The 24340-nt window shown below is 36.8% G+C and overlaps 1 protein-coding gene and 1 long non-coding RNA gene across 2 annotated transcripts in view; one reads left to right on the top strand and one right to left on the bottom strand.

Annotated features, from left to right (window-relative positions):
* Positions 1–24340, bottom strand: part of slc35f1 (solute carrier family 35 member F1) — a 417452-nt gene that overhangs the window by 118169 nt on the left and 274943 nt on the right. The window contains exon 3 of the mRNA XM_039747637.1: positions 10004–10131. Within this exon, the coding sequence (XP_039603571.1) occupies positions 10004–10131 (128 nt within the window). The remainder of the gene's footprint in view (positions 1–10003; positions 10132–24340) is intronic.
* The window catches only part of LOC120525394, a 176543-nt gene that overhangs the window by 45252 nt on the left and 106951 nt on the right, over positions 1–24340 (top strand). The window lies entirely within an intron of this gene.

The following is a 24340-nucleotide window of genomic DNA, read 5'->3' as shown; positions in this document are numbered from 1 at the left end:
ATTATCTGGACCCTGGTGATCTGTTTGCTTTCAGCTTATTTAGTCTAAGCAGTACTTCTCCCTCTACAATTTCCAAATTCCTGAGAACCTCTTTAGTTGTCAGTTTTATCACTGGGAGGTTATCCCTGGATTTCGTACTGCTCATAGACATACCCATGCTAACCCTGTAGCAATTTTGAATCTTTGGGGATGTGGGAGGAAAACTAGAATATCTAGAGCAGTTTTCCCAATCTGTGGAAACAATGGAGGTGGGCTGAAACCAACCGCAGAGAAGACTCTGCTCCCCCTCCTCACCTCAATCTTGTCAATATGTCTGTTATAAGTGAATGTGCATGTTGGGTTGAGGCATTATATAGCCTCAGTAGCACAATATGGTGGATTATTAGCTAATGGAAGGTGTCCCAGGACAACTTATTTAGAGGATGAACAGCACTGGCCAATATCCTGTAATTTTGCTGTCATCCTCTTTCCTGCCACTGCCTCCATAACCAATCCTGTCACATAACTCTGGCACTTCTGATCAGGTCATTCAGTTATGTAGACTCCCCTGAATTTGTTATTCCCACATCACACTCCAGTTACAGTACATGAGCCGTTAGACTGGTATAACATCACAAGCAACTTATGCTTACTGCAAGAAACTAAAACTCCCTTGTTTTACAAAACACAAGAAAATCTGCTCAGCTACATGAGTTTCTTTTCTTCCATTAACCAGTACCGCTTATCATTTTTGTTACAAATACATCTTCTCCAGACATGAAGTCCATTGTTACAACTAATTCAGTAACAGTGGGCCAATGAATGAGTTTCAAATTCACAGTTAATCTTCCTGCACAAGGTCACAAACAAAGCAAAGTCCTTTCTTCCAGTTCAGCCATCAAAAAATAATATTTTACTGTATTCGAAATTATTAGCTGTACTATTTGTTTAAGACGGGCTGAAATCTAAATAATCGTTATAGACCATGCAATGCATATGTCTCTAACATTTGCCATTTGTTATGGGATTCATAAAAGCAGAGTTAATGTTTGTTATGCACCATCTATATATATAATTCACTAAGGCAAGATGACCATGGAAAGCACACCAGAAGGGGCGTGGATTCACTAAGCCGCCGACAAGTGAGACACCTATGATGCACGCAGGAAAGAGCCATGCCCACCAACTCCAAGACCATTGGATATGACGACAACTCACAGAGCCACGCCCACCAACTTGGACGCGACGACACAGAAAAACCAGCGTCATTTATATTCGTCTGTCGTAGAGGTCACATGCAGCTCCGACCCACGTTGACTGTTAATAGAGGCATGTTTCTCGCGGAGGTGAATCGCCATATGCGTTGTGTAAAACTGTTTGCGAGGGGTATCCCATGGGATCCTTAAAACGTTCCTTTACAACTGAGGTTAAAACACAAAGAAGTGAGCAGTCTTTAAAAAACGAGTTTTCGGTTAGGACGCACGACCGTGTGCACTATAGCAAACTGTTTTACACGCTACATACAGCAATTCGCATCCGCGACAAACATGCGTCTTCTTAGATACTCCTGCACTTTGTACACACCCCCCTCCCACTGTGGTCGGGTGTCTTGGTGGATTATATATAGAAAGGCAGCCAAAACCGCACAGAGCAATGAAAAGTCTACGTGAGTCACAGGTGCATCTGGACTGTACAAAGACGACAACGACTCGAGTGACGAGTTGGAGGTGGGCACATGAGCAGGCAGTGTATACTGAACAAGAAATCAGCAGACTAGCATGACGGAGGGAGCGGAGTGGATGTCCTTCTCCTCTCCTCCCGTTCCACCCTGAGTGCCGCACGGACGATTGTGTGTTGGTTCGTTCCATGCATTGGTTAAAACCCAATGAAGGAAGCAGTCTTTAAAAACCAATAAGCCCTGTGCCTCTGTTTCATTACCGTCTCACCTGCTTCACCAATGCAGGCCCCGCAACAGGCGATCCTGGCACCCGGCAGCTAACCGGGTAACCAAAGTCTTTGGGTTCAGGGGGGAGTATGGTTACAAAGCTGAAACCTAAAGGAATTGACGGAAGGGCACCACCAGGTGTGGAGCCTTTCGCTTCATTTGACTCAACACAGGAAACCTCACCCGCCCGGACACGGACAGGATTGACAGATTGATAGCTCTTTCTCGATTCTGTGGGTGGTGGTGCATGGCAGTTCTTAGTTGGTGGAGCGATTTGGCTGGTTATTTCCGAAAACGAACGAGACTCCTGCCTGCTAAATAGTTACACGACCCAACAGCGGTCGGCGCCCAAATTCTTAGAGGGACAAGTGGCTTTCAGCCACGTGAGATTGAGCATTAACAGGTCTGTGATGCACTTGTATGTCCGGTACTGCACGCGCTACACTGAATGGATCAGCGTGTGTCTACCCGCGCGGGGAGGCGTGGTAAGCCGTTGAACCCCATTCGTGATGGAGACCGTGGCTTCCAATTGTTCCCCACGAACGAGAAATTCCCAGTACGTGCGGGTCATACGCTCTCACTGATTACGTCCCTGCCCTTTGTAAAGCCCCCCATGGTCGGGTGACTTGGTGGATTATATATATAAAAAAAAGCAGCCGGAACCGCAAAGAACAATGAAAAATCAATGTGGAAACCGACTGAGGCGGTGTTTGGAAAATTAACAGTCAACGTGACTCACAGGTGCGTGTGGACTGTACACAGACAGCGACTCAGGTAGGGTGTTGGGGGCAGGCACATAAGCGGGCAGTGCGTACTGAGCAGCGCCGTTCAACCCCGTCCTTCGCTTTGGAAGGAGAAAGGGCGACGGCGCTCCTCCGGTTTTCAGTCACGGACAATTGTATGTTGGTTCATAGCGTGCATTGTTGCAATGTTACTTTTCTTGGTGGTTTATTAAATTACTGATTTTTCAAATGTTTATTTTTTCCTCTGTGCTTAAAAATCATTTAAAAAACGGCCCGATTATGCGGCGTATGCTACGCCGCAGGTTGGCTAGTTTACTAGAATGACAAATGCAATGCATTTAATTACAGTTTGTGATGTGCCATCTTTTGGAATAGCAAAGTCAAAGCAACCAGACAGACACACAGTCAGATATGCACATATGTATTCTTTTATTAAGGGGGATGTTATTCAACACCACAGTAATGATGGCAAGTATATCATTACTATTGGACAAATCTGGATGGTTGCCATAGTGGCAAAGTAAGTCCTACTGCTCCGTTCCAGCTTGATTTCCTAGCAGGTATGTGGTTTATTGCATAATAAACTGTATAATACTGTCAAGTATTTTAGAGTGTGCCTATAAAATGGACTAATGGCGCATTCTCACTTGGTATCTTTTTTTTGGATTATCTCTAGAACCATGAGTCCCAAGAAAGAATATACATAAATGACAATGAATGAATGGACTAATGCTGGGCACTTGGTAAAGAATTCAAATTTTCTTTTTTTTTATACTGAAATCCAACCATTTCTGACCCAAAACATCAGATTTAACTTTGCCAAATTAAAAAAAAAATAGATAAACTTCTTTAAATGCTTAAAAATACTTACTACGACTAATTATAACTACTGTAAAAGTGACAAAACATGATTTATTAAACAATCTCAGCTATAGTAATTATCTCATCACTGCCATCGCAGCCTACAAGGTGATCATTTTAAAGGTTCTGAGCAGTCATTTGTTACAAATGTCACCAACCAAAGTAAATCTATGGGAACTGAATGTTTGACAGCAGTTCCACATAAGCTTCCATGCTTCTCTGTAATTTTTCTTTATGTCATGAACTTGAATGTCACTTTTGCACTGCAAAATCACTAAAAGGTTATAGCAGAACATGAGAACATGGACTCAGTTTTATATATTTGCCCTGAATTTTAAAAATGAGATTGAGTTGAACCTCATAACCTGCTATGCTGTATTCCCTCTTGAGATTGTATATACTGTATATATGGCTCCAGCAGACCCCTGTGACCCTGTGTTAGGATATAGCGGGTTGGATAATGGATGGATGGATAACCAGTATACAATAGGCTGGTTTAGGATTCTACATGTTGTGTTTGATTGTATCAAAGAATGGTACTGTAAAATTTAACATATAAAAGTACAAGTAGACAAATTCCCTCAAAATACAAAAACCAAATGCGGTATTATATTTAATGTTATATTCAATTAAATCTACAGGAAAGAGAAATTGTGAAAGTGTGAGACTGAGACAGACACATCATTTGGAAGGTGTAAGTAACGCTGAACCTTTTTTTCAAACACCTTAAACAGCAGCGATGCTCACATAAATAATTACATGCTATAAGTACAACACAAGTTTTCTGAAAGTTTCTGTTTCTGTCAGTGGAAGATTGCGCAAAATGTACTTTTCATAAATCTTTGCAGTTGTGAAAATTATTTATTTAAGAACACTCTGAAAATCAAGTAATGTAATCTTTTAGCTAAGCTTTCCCTTGTGACCAAACACACTCACTCACTCATCTCAAATTTAAATAACTCTCTCATATTCAGCCACCTTTAAACTAAAGGTAGCCTGAAATGACTTACTGGGCAGATTCCTAACATATATAGTGTATATTATACCAAGAATAACTCGTGTCAAAAAAAATTGCACTTTTTAAATCAGGCAAACATCCTCTGCAGGCTGGCACAGTGGTAGCATTGCTGCCTTTTGGCTTCATATGTTCAAATCATGACCGAGTCACACTCTACGTGGAGTCTACTGTTTTCTTTTTCACACATTACAGGCAAACTGGTGATTTTTAATTGGGTGTGTATGCGAGTTTTCCTAATGACAGATTAATGTGTATATCCCAGAAATGGTTCAGTACACCGCAATATAACATTAGACTAACTGGGTATAGGAAATGCATGGACAGATGGATTGAAAATACCAACTACTGTATGTCTACTTGCAGTTTATGCAGCAACAGTTCTGGTCCAATCACCACTTAATCAAAGAGAAGTTGACACCACAAAATTTAACTGCACTTTCCCCATTTAGGGTTCTTTCAACCAACAATTAGACCTGCTGTAACTGTTAAAACAGCAAAGAAGTTATTCACTTTTCATTTCTGTGTGTACTTTAGTGATGTTAAAAAGTTTAATCCATTGTGTTTTCTATTGGTATGCTTATTTCAAAGTATTTATAGTAGCCTTAATTAATCTGCAAGAGCTTAAAGATTTAACATTCTAAATAAAGGTTTGAGCTTGCACATTTGTGATCATTTGCAACATTCATATTAATTCTAACACTTTGCTTCTTTTCTAGTTTTAGCAACATGATAATGATCTACCTCCTCCATACTTTATATGCTTTATTGTTTATGTAAAATAATGCACAAAACTGCTTTCTCAATTAAGTATACAATTTGGCACAGATGGAGGACATATTTTACAATGCAGGCCCATAATCTAAAATTATCATTAACATTTAAATTACAGATCACACCTGCACCTTTCAAAGTCACTATGTGTTTCAACAGATGGCTGTAATAGCCTCATATGGTGCTGGTTGGTTGAAGGAAGATGAAATGTTGCCTCTTGGCATTGAATGATGCATTGAAATGTAAAATGTGGAATTAAAAAAATGAAATGCAGAAACAGCAAAATACAAGCAAAGATGATAATAAGAAACATAGAAAGGGTAAAATATGAGTAAGAGAGGGAGGGAGGGATAGACAGACAGATCTGATCAGATTAGATCGACAGCACCAGCATCATCATACATCATACATCATGATTTATTTATTGCTTACTGTCCTTTGAATTTTCATCAGCTTTGCCCATTTCAGGGTCCCACCTTTGCTCACAAGGTAGAAACCAACCATGGACATGGCACCTGGCCTCTTCTAGGGCACTCTCAAGCACAGACCGACGCTCACTTGTACTGGGCTACTTAGAGCTGCTCATCAACCAATCCTGTGTGTTAATGGCAGAATGGAGGACAACCAGAGTACTTAGAGAAAACCCAAGCAGACATGGAAAAACGAGCCACGCAGTCAGTGACTGTGCCAAGATTCAAAGCCAGTCTATTAGTAACAAGCAGCACAGGGGTATTAAACATCATTTCCCTACTGTCCTTTAATATGTGTTAATTGTAATTCCATGTACAAATCTTAAAAAAAAAATACAAAAATAAGACTTAAAAGATCTTGCTAATACAACAATTCTGGATATCTTTGTAGACAGCTATATAAAACTACACACACAAGAACAAGAGGAGCATAGAAATCATGTATTAAACAAACACCAAGTGCAGAATTCAAGTCTGTGTGGATCAGTAATTGTTCCTTTCACAGTTTACACGTTTTTATAGATGTCCCCAGTCTCAGTTGTAGGAGCTCCTGAGAACTGTAGAACCCTAATTTTGTTTATTTCAAATCTGTAAGTATTAGAACTGTAAGCTCCCTCACCCCACCACGTAAAACAACACAGCAGACATTCTTCACCAACGATCTGAGTCACTCCCAGTTGACTTTTCTTACATTAACTTCAATGAAAGGTGTCATTATTTTTTCTCCATGAGATGAAAGAACACGGCCTCTAAGGAACTGCCTGTGTATTCATATGACAGGCTATTATCTTCCCCTCAAAACCCCTTCACTCATTGCCATTGTGCAACTGCACAAACAATAGGCTATGTACAAAGCAGTCCTGAACAATTTCCTCCAATCGTGTGAAGCCATTTAATGCTGCTGTATGCTGCTTAATTATGGAGGCAGCGTTCCATGGCATAAAGAAAACAGACCTCTGTCAGACTTTAACTCATTTTCTATCTATCAAACACTTCTATAAAAATATTGATAATTATTCAGACAATATATTTTGCCTAAACCCCAAGTGTCTTGCATTGATTCTCTTTTTCCTTTACTAAAATGGCAATGTTTGCCAAAGTTACTGTATGTGCAATATGGAAAAAGCTAAAGATGTTGCAAAATGTATCTGTTGATTGCTTAAATCAGTTCACTCTGTGCAATGCCCTTGGAACCATCCTTGAACAGGCCAACTGTCCACTCCTTGGAATACTCTAGAATAGGCCCAAATTCATTCATACAGGGCTGTAAGGCACTTAAACAATCGCCCAAGCCTGGATTAGATAGATAGATAGATAGATAGATAGATAGATAGATAGATAGATAGATAGATAGATAGATAGATAGATAGATAGATAGATAGATAGATAGATAGATAGATAGATAGATAGATAGATAGATACTTTATTGCGGTGGTGTGCTGAGAAGGCAGCATAAAGAAGAGGGACGCCTCACGCCTGGACAAACTGGTGAGGAAGGCAGGCTCTATTTTAGGCGCAGAGCTGGACAGACATCTGTGGTAGAGTGACGGGCGCTGTTAGGCTCCTGTCAATTATGGAGAATCCACTGCATCCACTGAACAGGATCATCTCCAGACAGAGGAGTAGCTTCAATGACAGACTGCTGTCACTGTCCTGCTCCACTGACAGACTGAGAAGATCGTTCCTCCCCCACACTATGCGACTCTTCAATTCCTCCCGGCGGGGTAAACGTTAATATTATACAAAGTTATTGTCTGTTATACCTGCATTTAAGCCTCCAACGGGCCCCTGGGAGACTTAGAGCTGATCATACTTTTAGCAAGGCAGCACACAGACACCAGGTTGTTTAAAGCAGCTCTTTGTTTCTCACTGTTGATTTTGACATGAGATTACTTCATCATGCCTCATCCCTCTTGGTCATTTTGAGTCACAGAAACTTGATTATTTCATGGTGTGGGGGTGGCATTAGCAAAAAGGCCCCTTGCTGTTGCGGGCCCCCAGTTGTGTACCCAGAAGGCCCTGATGATAGATCCGCTCCTGTCGTCACAGAACAGTAAGATGTAAGAAGATCTCGGTTTCTCCTCTTCTTATGTTTTCACATGCTGGAGCATCCTTGTCAACAAAAGCTGGCAGAAGTTTAAAGCCGCTACTCTTTTACTTAGATTTGCATGTGTGCTAACAGCCTTTATTGTGCTCCCAGTTTCCACACCAAAATGATTTCATAATTTTTATTTTTCTCTATCACAATGTGCTTATACCAACAGCCCTGGGCACAAGGAAGGATCCCAAATCCCACAACTGGAATGGATGAGTTAACAAACTAGAAGGATGGAATGTTCCTAAAATGCTGCTCTTAAACAGTCTCTGGTGTGTTTTACTGCAGCATTTGATAATAACACAAGAAGAACATGAAAACTCCATCCAGTGGGCATCGCAAACATAAAATAAAACAAACATCCAAATGCTGTATGGCATTATTTATTATTATTTTTTTATTTATTAATTTTTATGGGCTATTACTTAGCCAAATAATTCACCTCATATTAGTGTATAGTATGCCTGAAGTGAAGGGCAGAACCACCATTTATGTTCAATATTAAACGTTTATTTTAATTTAACAATTAAATGTGTACTTACACAATGCCACATGGCATGGTTTGCAATTAGAGATTCCATCTGAAAACTGTAAAATGTCACACTTATGTATTATTATCTATGTTCAAAAATATTCACCAATTTGGCTATTAACATATCTAAGTACCTTCGTATTGCCTTATGAGTAATTAGAAGAAGTACAGGTATGGTGTGAGGGTATGAAGCAGCACAATATAAAATAATAAATAATTAATCACAGACCTATTTTACTGTTTACTATGTATCAATTGCCTCGTTTTTACATTTATCAAATCATTTTATCCCATTTTATTAGATTACCTGCTGTTCATCTTTAACCTTGCCATTTAACTCCATTTGTCCTACAACTGTGTGTTAGATGCACTTAAAGCTGCTCTATAAGGAGATGAATAAAATCTTCTGTAAATAGGACAGAATCACAATGAAAACTTCACATTATACATAGTGCAGCTTAAGCAGTTCTAGGTATTCTGACAGGGTTATCGATATTTACAAGAAGCTACATTGGACAGGGGTCCTTCTTCCTTTCTTCCATTTATGCAGTAGTTGTCAGTTTCAAAATTGCTAATGAATACAACTAAAATATCATCCTTGCTCTTTGGAAATCTCTCATCACATTTCCTGTCCCACTATCTAAATTCCATTCTAGTAATTTGCATGTTACAATAAGTCTATATTACATCAGCAGAAGATGTTAGGAACAGCATCACAGTGATAGGCCATCCATTAATTTCCTCAATGTCCTTTTTCCAGTTGTGAGTTGCAGTGAGCCAAAATCTATCCCGATAGCATTAAGAACAAGGCAGAAGTGAACAATGGCACCAGTCCATCACAAGGAACACTCATACACACCCATATCAATTAGTTTAGATTCCCCAGTCAATCTATTCTACTCATCTTTAGGAAGAAACTGGATTACTTAAAGAAAAATCTGCACAAACATGGGAAGAGTGCCCAAAAAGTTTATTCAGAGAATGACCAAGCTAGGATTTGAACCCAGTGGAGTTGTGAGGCAGTGGCAATAACCATTACGCTACCACACTAGACAACTGCATTAGTTTTGTTTAAAAATTAACCAGGCAGTAACTGTTAAAATGTCAGTCAATGAGACTACAAACTGTCACAGAAACAAAGGAATAACATTTCTAACAGACACATACATAATTCATTAGAGGACTATAAAACTTAAAGCTGATCAGATACCAATGGGTCTCTATTTCATGCTAATCCTAGCTAAAACTGTTTGGTCTTGTTCTGATAAAGCCTAGAATTGCTTATTTTTCTGTGAGATATTTACTCCAAAAATTTTGAGAAGGTGATGATGATCTTTTATTTTCAGATTACTACATTTGGAACCTGAATAGCTTGAACAAGCAGTCTTTTAAATATTTCAGGAGACAGTGATAGCTTCCACGCTCTCCAGACACTTTGGAAACTACTGTATTACTTACTTTTTACTAAAACAAGGTTTACGCTTACTCTCACCCTGTTGGTCTTCAACCAAATCTGAAACAACCAAACCTGTTAAAAATCCAGATACTTCTGAGTAGTATTATTAAAAGAAGGTAAGTGACAGACCTACCTGCACACTTGTCAGTGTGGTATACTGGTAAGCTTTGATTACCAGGTAATTAGCTTCTATATCTATCAAGCCAAGGATCATATACTTCCACCATCTTCTTTTTAATATTGCCAATAGGTTTTCTTCACCTAGGAGAAAAAAAGAAGCCATTTAAACAAATTTATTCACATTACTATTACTACAGACAGGCGTTACCAACAAAACCTTTAGAAAATTAGAATACATTCTATTTCTGTAGTGACAATACCTTCACCCTAGGGACAGCAGGCATACTAATTAGAACAATTTTATATTATGTATGATTATTACATTTTCACTTAAGAAACAATAAATAGATACATAATACATCATTATGATTCACCCCTTATACAGAGCATCAACTGGCCTAGCACTGAAAGAGTTGGCGTAGTAATGTAATGAATGCTGGTTTACAACTGAACAATAATAATCTGAAAAGCAAAGGGTATAAGATCCACTGGAAAGACATAAGCCAGGAATTCTTATAAGCATCTTTAACAGAATGACAGGTTCATTTTCTTCAGTACATTTCTGGCTCCATAATAGAAATTCCCTCGTATTAAGTTGAACTCGTGCAGCTCATTCGGCTTTTAAATTCATATGAAGGTTTAAGCTCTTGCTGTGTCTTTAATTGTTCTAATCGTTCACAAGATGGATTCATTTCTGTGTGCTGTAACTTTTGTCATTTACCCTTCCTTGTAAACTTTTACTACTGTATCAGTGTTAACTTTCTAAAGCTCATTCTGAGAAAAACATGCTGTTAACATCACATAGGTAGTCAGTCAAGCTCCTTGTGTTTCTGTCAATGCTGAAAGTTTTACTTTTATTTGTATTTGCTGTTTTTGATTATTATTACACTAATTCATTTACATATCTGAAACTATCGCCTTCTTGTATAGTGCATTGTTACAGTGCATGTAATTAATGGTGGTACATAACATGACAATTGATAGATTCATTCTTCTTCATACCACACATCTGAAGTGACCGGTGCATCTCTTTCTATCAGTGCTTTCGGCAAGTCTTTTGCTTATTAGAAGGTATACAAATAACAACAAAAAAAAAGAGCAGTGGTGTAAATAATCTTTCTGATCACTGCCTCGAAAACAAAACAGCATCAATCTTAGCTGCTTTAGGAAGGACTATTTTTAATAAACAAAAGGTCAATGTTTTTAAATGAAGAACACTCCACACACACTGAAATCCAAAGAGATCCAGCGTTGGAGTGCATGTGACATCCTTTTCATTTCGTACAGATATTAATGGTTTATTTTTTTGAAAACTGCCATGTGTTTTTTTTCCAAATATCACACTAAGAAATTTAACCAAAACAGAACCAACATTTTTGTAATTTTATTTCTCATGAGAAAGTGGTGAGGATCACAATTCTTATGCCAGAGCATAGTGAATTATATAATTTGAGCTAAACAAATGACTTTGATTAGAGCAAATAGACTAGTATAGGGAAACACCTCCTTATTTTCATTATTTTCTACAGTCCAGAAGGTAGATTAGCTCATTCTGTAAGATCTTTACCTGCATTGATTTCTTCTGCTTGTTCACATAGTAACAAAATATGTGCATAGATACAGGACAATCAAAGACAGCATGGGAAGCACAGCATTTGAATGTGAATCCCATTGCTATTTCTCTACAAAGGGAGAAAAACTAAAAACATTTTTAAATATTAAAGGGAAAGGTTTAAAGTTTTAAAAAAAGTATAACGATTTTGTCATTTTACAAACAATATCACGTGACTATCCTGTTGTACGGAATAGCATCTGAATTCCAAATGGGCTGTCATTAAGAATATGCATTCTCAAATGCTTTAGACAGCTGGTTTGTACTCATAACGGGTATCATCTTCTGCCAAAAAAATAATTCACCCACACCCATTGATTTGGCATCCCATCCTCTTTTGCAAACAGCGTCAGACTTTCACAGCATTAGTTTGGCACTGTTTGGAAACTCATCTTCACAATTAACGGTTTCATGATGGTTTAGGTGAAGGTCAACATGCACATAGCAAACAGAAATACTTTAATATTAAGTCAAAATAAAAATTAAAAACACAACAGCAAAAAAAGTCAGGGTAAAGAAAGAAATGAATTTATTGCCAAAAGGTCAAAGATACAATCTATTTTCTTATATAGTGCTTCTCACTGGAATATATTCTCGATTGCTTCTCCATTCTTAAACCTTTGTCACATTATATGACTTCTAGCCAGAAGGTATGTCAAACTTGATGACTGCCGTTGCTGATCCTGTCGTCAGAGTATGTCAATTTATAAGACTATGCATGTCAAATTACTTAACTACACAACAACTTTTCAGTACAGTTGCATACTTCAATAAAATTTTCAGACAATGAATAACGTGATCCCTAATGAAACAGATGGCCGTGCCATAGGTTTACTTCAGTCTTTGCCCTTTTAACTTCTTTTTCCAATTCTAAAGTGGTATGTAAATTACAAGACACCAGATACTCAAGCGTCCATTCTGTTTGTGAGGTCCAAAACACCTTTGTTTCCTGTTCATTGTCACTGCATTATATGCATTGTACTTCTGGATGAGTATGCATTGATTGCCAGCTCTAATCCACACAGAGCCAACATTTATGACAATACAAATATCAAACAGAGGGAGTCATTGACTAGTTGGATTGAGTTGCTGGGTTAGTCATGAGACACGAGAGACGGTCATGGGAGCATGCCACAGACTGCCTTCGACTAAGATTATACACATGAAGTCTAAGACAGAACATGGCAGAAAAAGCTGTGCAATGTGACATTGTTTTTACCTCTTGTTGGTGTCTTTATTTTAGTTTTTGTACTTTATATTTTGTGGTTGCCATATCTCATTCAATTTTAAAGTAAGAATAAAAAAGGCTACAGAAATAAGCTACTGAATTTGTGTGAGAATCATTTGTATAAGTGTCTGTCACTCCACTTATTGCATGCTGGCCCAGTGTTGGGCTTCAAGTAAAATAAAGAAATACCAGCACTGAAAGTAAAGCTAATTACTCTATACAGAAAATGACAACTGCCAGCAGCCTTCTATAATCATTCATTTGAGAAAATAATCAAATGTTTTAGGGTAAAGGCTTTAGAGTAAAAATACCAAACACTGAAAAATAATGTTGTATGCCTAACTCACTACAGTAAATGTGTGTTCTGTTCACCTGTAACTATTTATTTTTAGCATTTAGAACAATTTAATGGGAGTTTTTACTCAAGTTTGCACCATTAATAAGCACCCAAATGCTAGGATTCTATTAGAGTCTGCTTTGTTTCATTTGAACAAACCTTTTTTTAATTATAATTTTTAATTTATTTTAATTTGGTGACATCATTGCATAACAATTTTGTGGATCTGTTTTGACAGCGTGGCAGCCATGATATTAAAGTTGGCCACACACAACATTGTTACAAGATGCAAAGACTCTGGGAATTATTGTGAGAATAAACATGAAAAACACAAAATAACAAAAAAAAGGTATAGGTTGTACCCTTGAAGACAAATGAAAAGAGTAGGAAAAACAAGAGGACAAAACCAAAATCAAAGATAAAAATGGGGTTCAAAAAACACCGTTGGGGCCTACTGTTTAAAGATGCTAACGATCACTAAGAGTCTTGAGAGTGTTTTTTGTAGAGTATCCAAAGACGATTAACATGTCTATCAAATGCCACCACATTTATATGGTCACATCTGGTGACCTAACTGTTGTGACAGCTGCATTAATGTGATGCTACTCAGAAAGCAAGTGAAAATATAAATAAATAAATTCTTGGCAAAAAACAAACCATAAAAATGAAATCCATGACTCAGAAAACTATTAATAAAATAAAATATACATATAAAACGGTTTATAAAATACTACAAGCAGCATATGTCTGAACTTTAAAAGGAAAGACTAATTCAAACAAACACATTTTTAAGAAATGAATTAGGGTTAAGTTGTTGATCTTTGCCTAGTGTGGCTTTGATTTTTTTGGTTTTGGCAGTTTGGCTCCCATTTTCTGCGTAATGTTCTTATTTACGTTTGACTATTCTCCTATTTATTCCTAAAAACTTGCACTGCCATCAATTCACACTATAAGTGTACATTACTTACATGATCTCAGCATTACATAAGCAACAACCAAAGAAAAAAAAAACTTACAGGAAAACATATTTATATAAATAAATAATACTCCTGCACACACTACTCACCAATTTAGCTAGTCAGTGAGGAAGAATCAAGCCTTACTCATGTGACTCAGATTATCTCCAGATTTACTTTGCTCTTTCTCAGTTGAATCTCAGTAGCTCCAAAATGCAGATGCTACCTTTTAAGGAAAAGTGTGATGCATAGATGTTTGCTAACATTTGCTAACAGGGAAGGGATTTCCATTTTACACTCTGGTAACCTAAGGTAGAGGATGTTCAGTAGACTCTACGTGGAGTTTGTATGTTCTCCCCGTGTCTGCGTGGGTTTCCACTAGGTGCTCCAGTTTCCTCCCACAGTCCAAAGACATGCAGGTTAGGTGCATTGGCGATTCTAAAATTGTCCCTAGTGTGTGCTTGGTGTGTGTGGATATGTGTGTGTGCGCCCTGCGGTGGGCTGGCGACCTGCCTGGGGTTTGTTTCCTGTCTTGTGCCCTGTGTTGGCTGGGATTGGCTCCAGCGGACCCCCGTGGCCCTGTAGTTAGGATATAGAGGGTAGGATAATGGATGGATGGATGGATGGATGGATGGACTTGTATTATTTGGAAATTACCTTTTTTTGGCATGCTTACTTAGAGCAGATTCAAAGATAATAGGTTCTGGTTGGATAATGGATAGATGGATGTTCAGTTGACAGCAGCATGAACGGACACCAAATGCACAACACTGTGAGTCTTAATTTTGCCAAAGATTACTCCACCAAAAGTCTAAGAAGCAAGTGTGGCCCTGCTTTCCAAGATGCCATACTCTTTTTTGTTTTTCTTGGAGCCACACCAAAGCAAGATGCCTTAATACTTTTATCAAGAAGCTTGGAGCCGTTAATTGCCTCACCACCGTCTGGCTTTAGATTTGCTTCTACTATTCTTATTATTTGTATCTGCTGTGTTCAACTTCTCTGCTTTATAGAGTTTTTTTGCCACACATATGAACTCTTGTTGCTCTAAAAAAAGAATGTTTTTTTATTATGCACATCTCATTTAGGAAGACAATACGTGGAAGCAGATTTGAGCTTCGCACTTTGGTTGATTTACAGATCAGAAGTGTTAACAACAACTGAACTGTGAGGCAAACCTCAAGGTGTGAACTGAACTGTGGAATTTGTTAACCAAATGGCACTTAAGCAACAAATGAATATTCTGTCATTAGACCCTGAGGCTCACTACGTAGCTTGGTGTTTTGTTCTATGAATTATAAAATATTTCTAGATTTGCAATTTCAGTTTTAACATTTTATAAATCTATTTTTTTTTGTAAAACATTCAAAACACCTAGCTCCTAGTGAGGCAGTTTCAGTACTAACTGAGCAAAAACATAATTTAACAAGAAAACGGATTAAAGGACCCACATTTAAAATGAACATAATCATACAAGACGTTACCTAAACTAAGTTCAATACAATATTTTTAGGTACTTACACACGTCACAATCTTAAGTATAGCTACGCAGATTGATTTATGGTGAATGCGCTGCTTTGACAGCAATGTGAATTTCTGCTGCTTCAGCAGACAAAGCCAGTCACAGTGTTTCATAGGTAAATTAATTTTGTCAGGTCCCTTTTCATGAACTCTCCCACTTTGCCTATTTTAAGTAACCAATTACTGTATATTGTGTGCCTGATGCTGTGTGCATGCTGTAAAGATGGAGGCTGTCAAGCACCTTGCTGATTGTGTGTTTTGAGAATCTTTCTTGCATTCAATGGTTTCTAGAGAGCAGTGTGTCAGATTTGTGATTTATCCTTATATAGGAAAGGATCAGATGCATGTAAATAAACAGAAGGAAGCATAATCATTTTTCTTCAGATGTTTTTATATCATAACATTATGGTTGTCTTTGGATATTTTTAGATATCCTGTCATTGAGCTACTGCAACTCAGTTTAGGTTGACTGGAAGGTAGAATAAAAGTTTGCATTCCCATCGCAAATCTAAAGCTGGATTAAGTGGGCCTCTTATTTCCAGCCACCATATTTTTAAATATGCTTGAACCTCTTTTTCATTCCAAAATTACTTTTGTTTAAAGGCATCTTGAAAATGCAAAAACAATTTTAAGAACAATTTTAAAAGTTAAGAGAATGTCATGTTATAAAGCACAATAACATGGTCTTGTAATTCACTACGTTTGACCACAGAATCTCTCAGAATCTTGTCCCAGCATGGGGTGTGTATTTACACAGCCAATCCATAAACTCGCAATATAACATTTGCTCAAAGGGTACATTTGAATTATTGCTCAGTTTTCACAAGAGACAGCACAATGGTATTCTGTTTATCATGGGATTATAACCACAAGTGATTTGCCAAAACCAAACTGAGTCTGTGTGAGATAAAACAAACAATAGATGCTCACATAAAACAATGATCTACACTGAATAGTTGTATGAGATGTCTTAAAGAAACTAAACTCCAGAAATATACACGGAGCAACGGTGGAAGAAAAAAAAAAAACAACCAGATTCAAATACATTGTTAGGGAGAGCCTGTCTGAATATTGAGGATTGTACTGTGGGAGCTGGGTGGACTCAAGATAGGCAAGACCTCCAGGGCTGAGCACAATAAAACTGCCAGTTAAAGGACAAAACCTATGACTGTTGTTTTTAAAGAATAAATGGGAATTCAAGGATGCTTGCACTGGTTACATACAATGGAGGAACGCCTCTATTACATGAAAATGGATAGAGAGTCACTGTGCTTTACTTGAGACTAATAATAACAACAACAACGATAATAATAATAATAATAACAACAACCATCATCATCATTTCATTTTTTCTTTTCCAAGCCTTCTGGATCCAGTTCAAGCTTAGCCCATTCTGGAACAAGTGAATGCAAGGACATTATAATAGTGAATTGTATTTATACAGCACCTTTCCCATGTTTAAAGCAATTAGAAAATATTAAAAAGGGCATTCAGGAATATAATCACAGGAGAGAAGCCAAAATAAATACAGTACTGAAAAGCTGTAAGCTATATTGAAATTCACAATAAAGCCATTTTACTGTGTTTTAACCCAATTTGTGTTTAGAAGTTGTTCTTTATATGGTAATGCAGTGTTTCTCAGAATTATAAAATTCTTTTTGAAATAAGGTGATTCTCTACATTGTCTTAAACCTAATCTTCTAATCTATAATGGGTATTATTTTTGTGAACTTATTAATATTGGATGTAATTCTTGTTTTTGCTCTTGAATGAAAAATGTTGGATATTTCATCTACATTTATCCGTCTATAGCCATCTGGCTAAAAGAGTGAGCTGCTTATATTGCAGTTCTAAGGAGACAGAGAAGGGTTGCATAAGCGTGGGTTTGCAAAAGGAAGAAATAAAAAAAAAATGTCTGATGTTAAAAAATAATATGTTAGAAATGATGTATTAAATTAATGTTCAGTTATTTTATTTCACTCTGCAATTCTATACGTAGTTATGTTCTGTGCTAAGAAAAACATGGATAAGTCCATTTCACTATAACTCACACTTTTCCTCATACACTACTGCAAAAAGTCAAATTCTCAGGGTTAAATTGGCAAACCACAAAGCTGTGATGACCTCTAGAAATGAGACCAATGTGTCACCGGGCATACTCGCATATGGCTAATTTTTGCATGATTAGAAGGTGAAAGGAAACTGGACTGTTAGAGAAAATCCATGTTGATTCTACATCAAAGACACTCCAGCCAGGACCTGTAATGGGATCCAAATGTTATGCAATACCCACACTACTTTGTACACCACAGGATTACTTCATTTTAATTAAATGTCATTTATAAATGTCTTTAGTTAAAAATTAGGGACAGACAGATAGCCATAAGTAGTTTAGTTATCCTATATTTATACCTATTCTAGATATCCTAGAATATTCTAGGTGGGGTGCAGGCAAAGTATTACAATGCCTGTGTGTGCCTGAGAAATAAAATAATTAAGCAATTCCTTTTAAACAAGGGCAACAATTGTGTTTCAAAATTGTTTACACATGAAATCCAAGACAGAGGTTACACAGATCTGTGCCCATCCTATCAGCACATGGCAAGACACATCCTTGGATATGACCCTTTCTCGCACATAGTCACGCTTACATTGCTAATCAACCTATCCTGCAAGCCTTTGTGAACAACAAATACCTGGAGGATAACTCACACCGAAATGGGCGATTGTGCAAACTCCACTCAGATAACACTCAGGCATTGGATTCAAACCCAGAATACTAGATCTATGAAGCAGCAGCACTAACCACTGAGCTACTGTGCCACCGATGTTGCATTGTTTATTAAAAAGAATTTTTGAAATTAACTGTAACCATTTTTGTAGATTTTATAGGTGACAGCTTTATTTTATCATTCAGACAGCAATTTGAATTCTTATTTTGTGAAATCGTAAGGATACTGTCATAGCATTGTGTCTGCAAACCATAAATTTCCATTAAACCAGGCCTATACTGTATTACCAACAGGCGAATAAAGAAAAAGAATCCTATTGTACAAGTGAGACAGGTGGGAACAAACAATGAGCTCACAGATATGAAAGTTACATCCATATTCATGAAAGGTAGGTTTTAAATAGGAATAGGTAGATATATAAGTAGAAGTCAGTAGCAGGCATTAATGAGAAGCAGTTTAACACTTGTTATTGAGAAAATGGCACTACTCACATTTAAACACTGCTAATTAAATTTTTTTTGTATGAGGTGTTTAAAGATCTTTCAAGTATTACATTTAAACTCCAGAACAGAGAATAATTTTAAATACCATTTGTACTGCTTGGTGTTTTTGACTTATTTTAACAATATTCTTCCTAAATATGTACAGTGCTCCGATCATGTCAGTAGGGAATTTGCTATATTAAAACAAATAATACTGCAAATAACTTTTATTGAAACTTACTTTTATTTTATTTAATTGTACTTTGGTTTTAAAATGGCTGGAGTCAGATGACAACAGCAATTGCAGCAGCAGTGGTGAAGACTAAAACACACCAAGGACTACTCTCTCTCTCTATCTATCTATCTATCTATCTATCTGTATAGTTCCTTTCCCAACAAATCTGTGTTGGATTACCTGACAAATCTTGAATTGATTTGTCTGCTAGCACAGGTTGGTGCTACCATTTCAATACATGCCATAAAATAGTAATTTCGTTTATTATTAAATCCTAAAATCTTTTACTTATTTTTGGTTCACTTTTAGATAACTCACGACAGACACAGGATCAGACTACTATATCATAGTGTAGTAGCATGAGCTCTTGCCAATTCCAAAATTTATTATCATATTATTTGGTAGCTCAAGATTGACTTGTTTAAATGAAAGAGGTTTATGGTTAAAGCTGTTGTGCTGTGAAGCACCTATCACACTAGCAGGTGACCATCAGAAACTTGTCTTCTAATTGGGTTGTGATTTTGGGTCTGCCAGATCTTTTTCCAGTTTCCAATTGCATTTGGATTATGTAGGACATCATTTATTTGTTTTTTGTTTTTTTTTGCAGTTTCTCTAAATGAAATGTCTACACTTCTAAGGTTAACAACAAATTAAATGAGACAGAGTATTAATTGCCGTTTTCTTGCCATTATCACTGGAATATTGCCCAAGACGTACTTCAGTGGGTGTAGTAACACAGCCTGTTCCAACTCTGCTTTAAGACAGACAGAGGGTTTTACTTAATCAACAGAAGTTGGGACCCCTGTGCAAATTGTTTGCTTTAACTTGCAAGGCTTAATTTACTTTAATTGCTGGAGAACATCTTGTCCCTGAAGAAGGCCTTCTTGTAATATTCTGAAATTTCCTATTATTTTTCAATTTTTACTAACCTAAGCTTTAAATTTAAACCTCTTGAAGTTTACTGCTCACATTTTATGTCATTCATTGCATTTCAACTAATTACATTTGAAGAAAAACTACACATACTATGTGTATATATATATATATATATATATATATATATATATATATATATATATATATATATATATATATATATATATATATATATATATATATATATACAAAGTAAGGAATATAAATGACATATATTTACCAGATACATTTAGGGCCTTCTGTTCACAACTATGTTGGATAACAAAGGAAGTACTGTACTTGTTAATTAAAGAAAACAAGCTGCCCTCTCACAAAGAGTATGAGAGACAATCAGTGTGTAGTCTGGACAGTCTCACAATGACAGTAGGGTTTTATTTTATTTTTCTATGCCTTTTATTTCCCTGTGTCATTTTCTTTTGTTTGTTTGTACAGTACATGATGATATACATTAAATTTTATATATCCACTGCTATTGCTTTGTTTTCAGACAAGGGGAATGGGTGAATTCTAATATATCAATGTTTTCCCACCTGGTTGAATTCTGATTTAAGATTGCAGGAATGAGAGCCTCGATAGATTTTTGTGAAGAAAGCATTGTAAAAGCACATTTGTTACATGGAACTAGTAAGAGTTACAAATGAGTGTCACAATAATATATGAGTGACCAAGAAAAGTAAAACTGAAAGGTCAAACTCTATATATGATGGAAATAAATGCACCACAAAACATCACATAGATTCATCTGTCCATTACCTTGTTTTTTTTTTTATTAATTTTATTTCAAGAAAACAACATAGTACACAATCAAGCAGATGAAATTTGCAAAACCTAAACAACAAATATGTTCAAAATCAATCTAGAAAAATTCAACTTCCACCTGAGAGAAGACAGCAGAGAACAAAAAAATCTTTTCCCCTTGTATGAATGCTTATTTTAAAATATTTTAAATTAAGTCTTGCCGTGTTTTATAAAATGTTTCGGACACATCAGCCAAGAGAAATAAATTAACCCCTTTGAGAAGTATTAGTAGTATTATTGTCACATGTGAAGAGTACTGGCTAAACCTATGGAAGGAGAACTGGAGTAACCGGAAAAAAACCCACACAGACACAGGGAGATTATGTAAATTCCACACAGTCGGTTCAAAATAAATATTAATTTTGCATAACATTAAAACAATGAATGATTGCCTCTCAGTAAGGAGACCTGTGTTTGCTTCCTGGGTCCTCCCTGCGTGGAGTTTGGCATGTTCGCCAAGTGTCTACGTGGGTTTCCTCCAACAGTCCAAAGACATGCAGGTCAGGTGCATTGGAGATCCTAAATTGTCCCTCGTGTGTGCTTGATGCGTGTGTGTGTGTGTGTGTGTGCGCGCCCTGCGGTGGGATGGCGTCCTGCCCGGGGTTTGTTTCCTGCCTTGCACCCTGTGTTAGCTGGGATTGGCTCCGGCAGACCCCCATGACCCTGTAGTTAGGATATAGCAGGTTGGATAATAGATGGATGGATGATTCAAGTCAACACAAAGTATACATTGCAGATCTCTAATATGGAAACTTAAATAGAGATGTAAACAGCTGTTGTGGGGGGGGGCATTAAAGAGTTTTAAAGAACTTTCTAACGAAGTTTAAAAAAAATCATTATCCATCCATCTATTTTCTCAACCCAACTATCCAAGGCAGGCCTATCCCAGCAAGCAAGGGGTGCAAAGCAGGAACAATCCCTGGATGGAGCGCCAGTCCATTGTATTTTTTTAAGAAATACTGAAGTATTTTTAAGTGACTAACCTAAAATTTCAATCAAAATTTCTTTTTCTGTCATAACAAATGAAAAACTGTAGCTAGGCCTTGTGTCTCAACTAAGGTTAAATCATAGATGTTTTGTAGCCAGAAATTGTGCTGTTTTCATTAAACAGATAGCTATGCTAACAGTAGCCTTAATAATGGATATAAGAAAATAGCTCAAAGGAACAAATTTAGTCACCATCAAAGGGGTTCCTAGTTGTGGGGGAAACAGACAGGCTGTTCAACATCAATAACGGCAGAAGGAAACATGCTAATTCCAGCTATGGTAATTTAGCTATTAAAAAAGGAGAATACTTTGTGTATACTGTACTGTACTTTAAAAAGACAATTTTGTCTGGTTTGGCACTTACTGTACCTGTTACTTACATAGTTGTATAAGTGTTCTGAGTTTGCCTTTAGAGTATAGTTCTATATAAAAAGAAATTAAACTGAGTTAAAAATGTGAGAATAATCTGCTTTTAAAATAGCAAAAGTGTCTCACTTGGATATACCAGTCAAATTTCTGCTGCATAAACTATCAGTAATGCGGTTGCGGCTTCTCTTTCTAAAGCAAATAATCCAACAATGTAAACAAAAAAAGAAGATGTTGCAGCATCACTGTCAATGACAAACTCATCTAAAGATCTGTTAATAGAGACTGCAGGGAGTGTTTGAAAAGCACACAGCGAATTAATTTCCTATATACTGTGAAGCTTTGCCAGCATCATCCATCAGCAGTAAATATTTTGCATGTGTTGTTTGCCAAAATCAGTTGGGCAGTCCAATCTCAAATATAAGGAAATAACAATGTATGTTTCTATGAGAGTTAGGACCCTCTGTTAGTAAAGTAATAACTTCCCACCTTGTACATTTAAAATAATATATTTTTAACACTATCTGTATAGAGCACATCATTTTCCAAGGTCAGCTGTGATATTTATAGAATGCTTCTGAGACAGAAGATGAATTGACCAGAATTATTATACAGAGTTGTAAGTTTCATAACTAGTACAAATATTTGCCTCTCTTTTGATATATGGCTAATATCCTTCACTTTTGTGAATTTTCCTAATCAAAATGCTCCCATTTATCCACTATAAGATTATAAGTGCAAGGAAGCTCACCATGTCTGACTCTAGATTCGGGACCAACAGAGCAAGAAAGAACAACTTACAGTTACAGGATTACAGGGAGCTAAAACTCCCTAATTAATACAACTTAACAGCCATAAGCCCTTAAGGCTAAGGCTCTCCTAGCAGAATTAATCAAAAGTCAGGAACTGATCCGTAAGAGTCCATCATAGGGCCCCACTCATATGTACATCCACACTGACACTCAAATGGGGCCAATATAAATCTGCCAAATTCAACTGCCTGTGTCAGTGTCATCCTAACCAATTTGCATTACAAAATGATATCAGGCCATAATTAATCCATAAACAACTTTAGCAGCTATTAAGATCAGAGCAAAACTACAATACAGACACATAACACGGGCAGGGGTCCAAATGTGAAAACAAAAGCATTAAAACCTGCCAAATATGTCAATAGTCAAGAGTGTTACCATGCATTGACCCTGTGTCTTGAGATTGTACAAACATTGTAAAACAGCATCTCCACGTTATTTTAGAAAAGCAAAAAAAGAAGATTTTGTGAAAATCAGTTAATTTAAATGAAGACCAGCTATATTCTTCTCTTCATTGCTCTTCTCCCTCCTTGACAATCTTCTCAGTGTCAAGGATGTGGTTTTCACTGAGATATACTTAAAAAAATCTTCTCCAAGAGCTATTGTTAAAATTATTCAATGCTGACATGCAGCTGTAAATTGCTGCAGACAACTAGACAATATTTCCCAAAAAATGTCACACAGTTACTCACAGTCCTCAGTACGTTTGATGCAAAAGATCACAGAGACATTTGAAAACTGTCAATGCCACAAGTTCTTTCAGTTTTAGACTGTGGAAAACATCTGCAGCAGGAGAGCTGAAATGTGGGACATGGGACAGTACTGGCAATAGTGTTCAGTTGAAACTGATAAGAATAATTAGGAACTACCTCATCATAATATGGGTTTTAGTAAATATCTACAAAAACAGTAAAAGTAAAAGTACTAATTAACTTCACTCACTCAAAAACTTTGTCCTAAGTTGTTGTCTTATTACCATGACCCAAAGCAAGAGAGATTCAACATGCTCTGTTCAGTAATCAGTGTGTGTTGCTTTAATGTGTTTCACTGTGATTACTTCTATTGTGTAATCGGTCATTTTCATTTCTACTGTATTTTCTTTTTTTTTTTAACTGAGCACTAATGTGACATGTTGCAGAATGCTCATAATGCTGACTGTTAATTGGCATTTTGATTTTAGTATTGACAAGCAGGCAGCTATAGCTCTTTCAAAACCCCAAGGCTTTTACAAAAAATCAATGCAGTGTAATCAGTTCAGTTAAGTCATTTATTTTATCCACAGAGGTGATACAATTCAAGATTCAAGATTCAAGAGTATTTGTTATCATTTCATCCATATACAGTAGTACAG

The sequence above is a fragment of the Polypterus senegalus genome, chromosome 3, assembly GCF_016835505.1.
Source record: "Polypterus senegalus isolate Bchr_013 chromosome 3, ASM1683550v1, whole genome shotgun sequence".
NCBI lineage: Eukaryota > Metazoa > Chordata > Cladistia > Polypteriformes > Polypteridae > Polypterus > Polypterus senegalus.
This window is presented reverse-complemented; position numbering and strand designations above follow the sequence as displayed.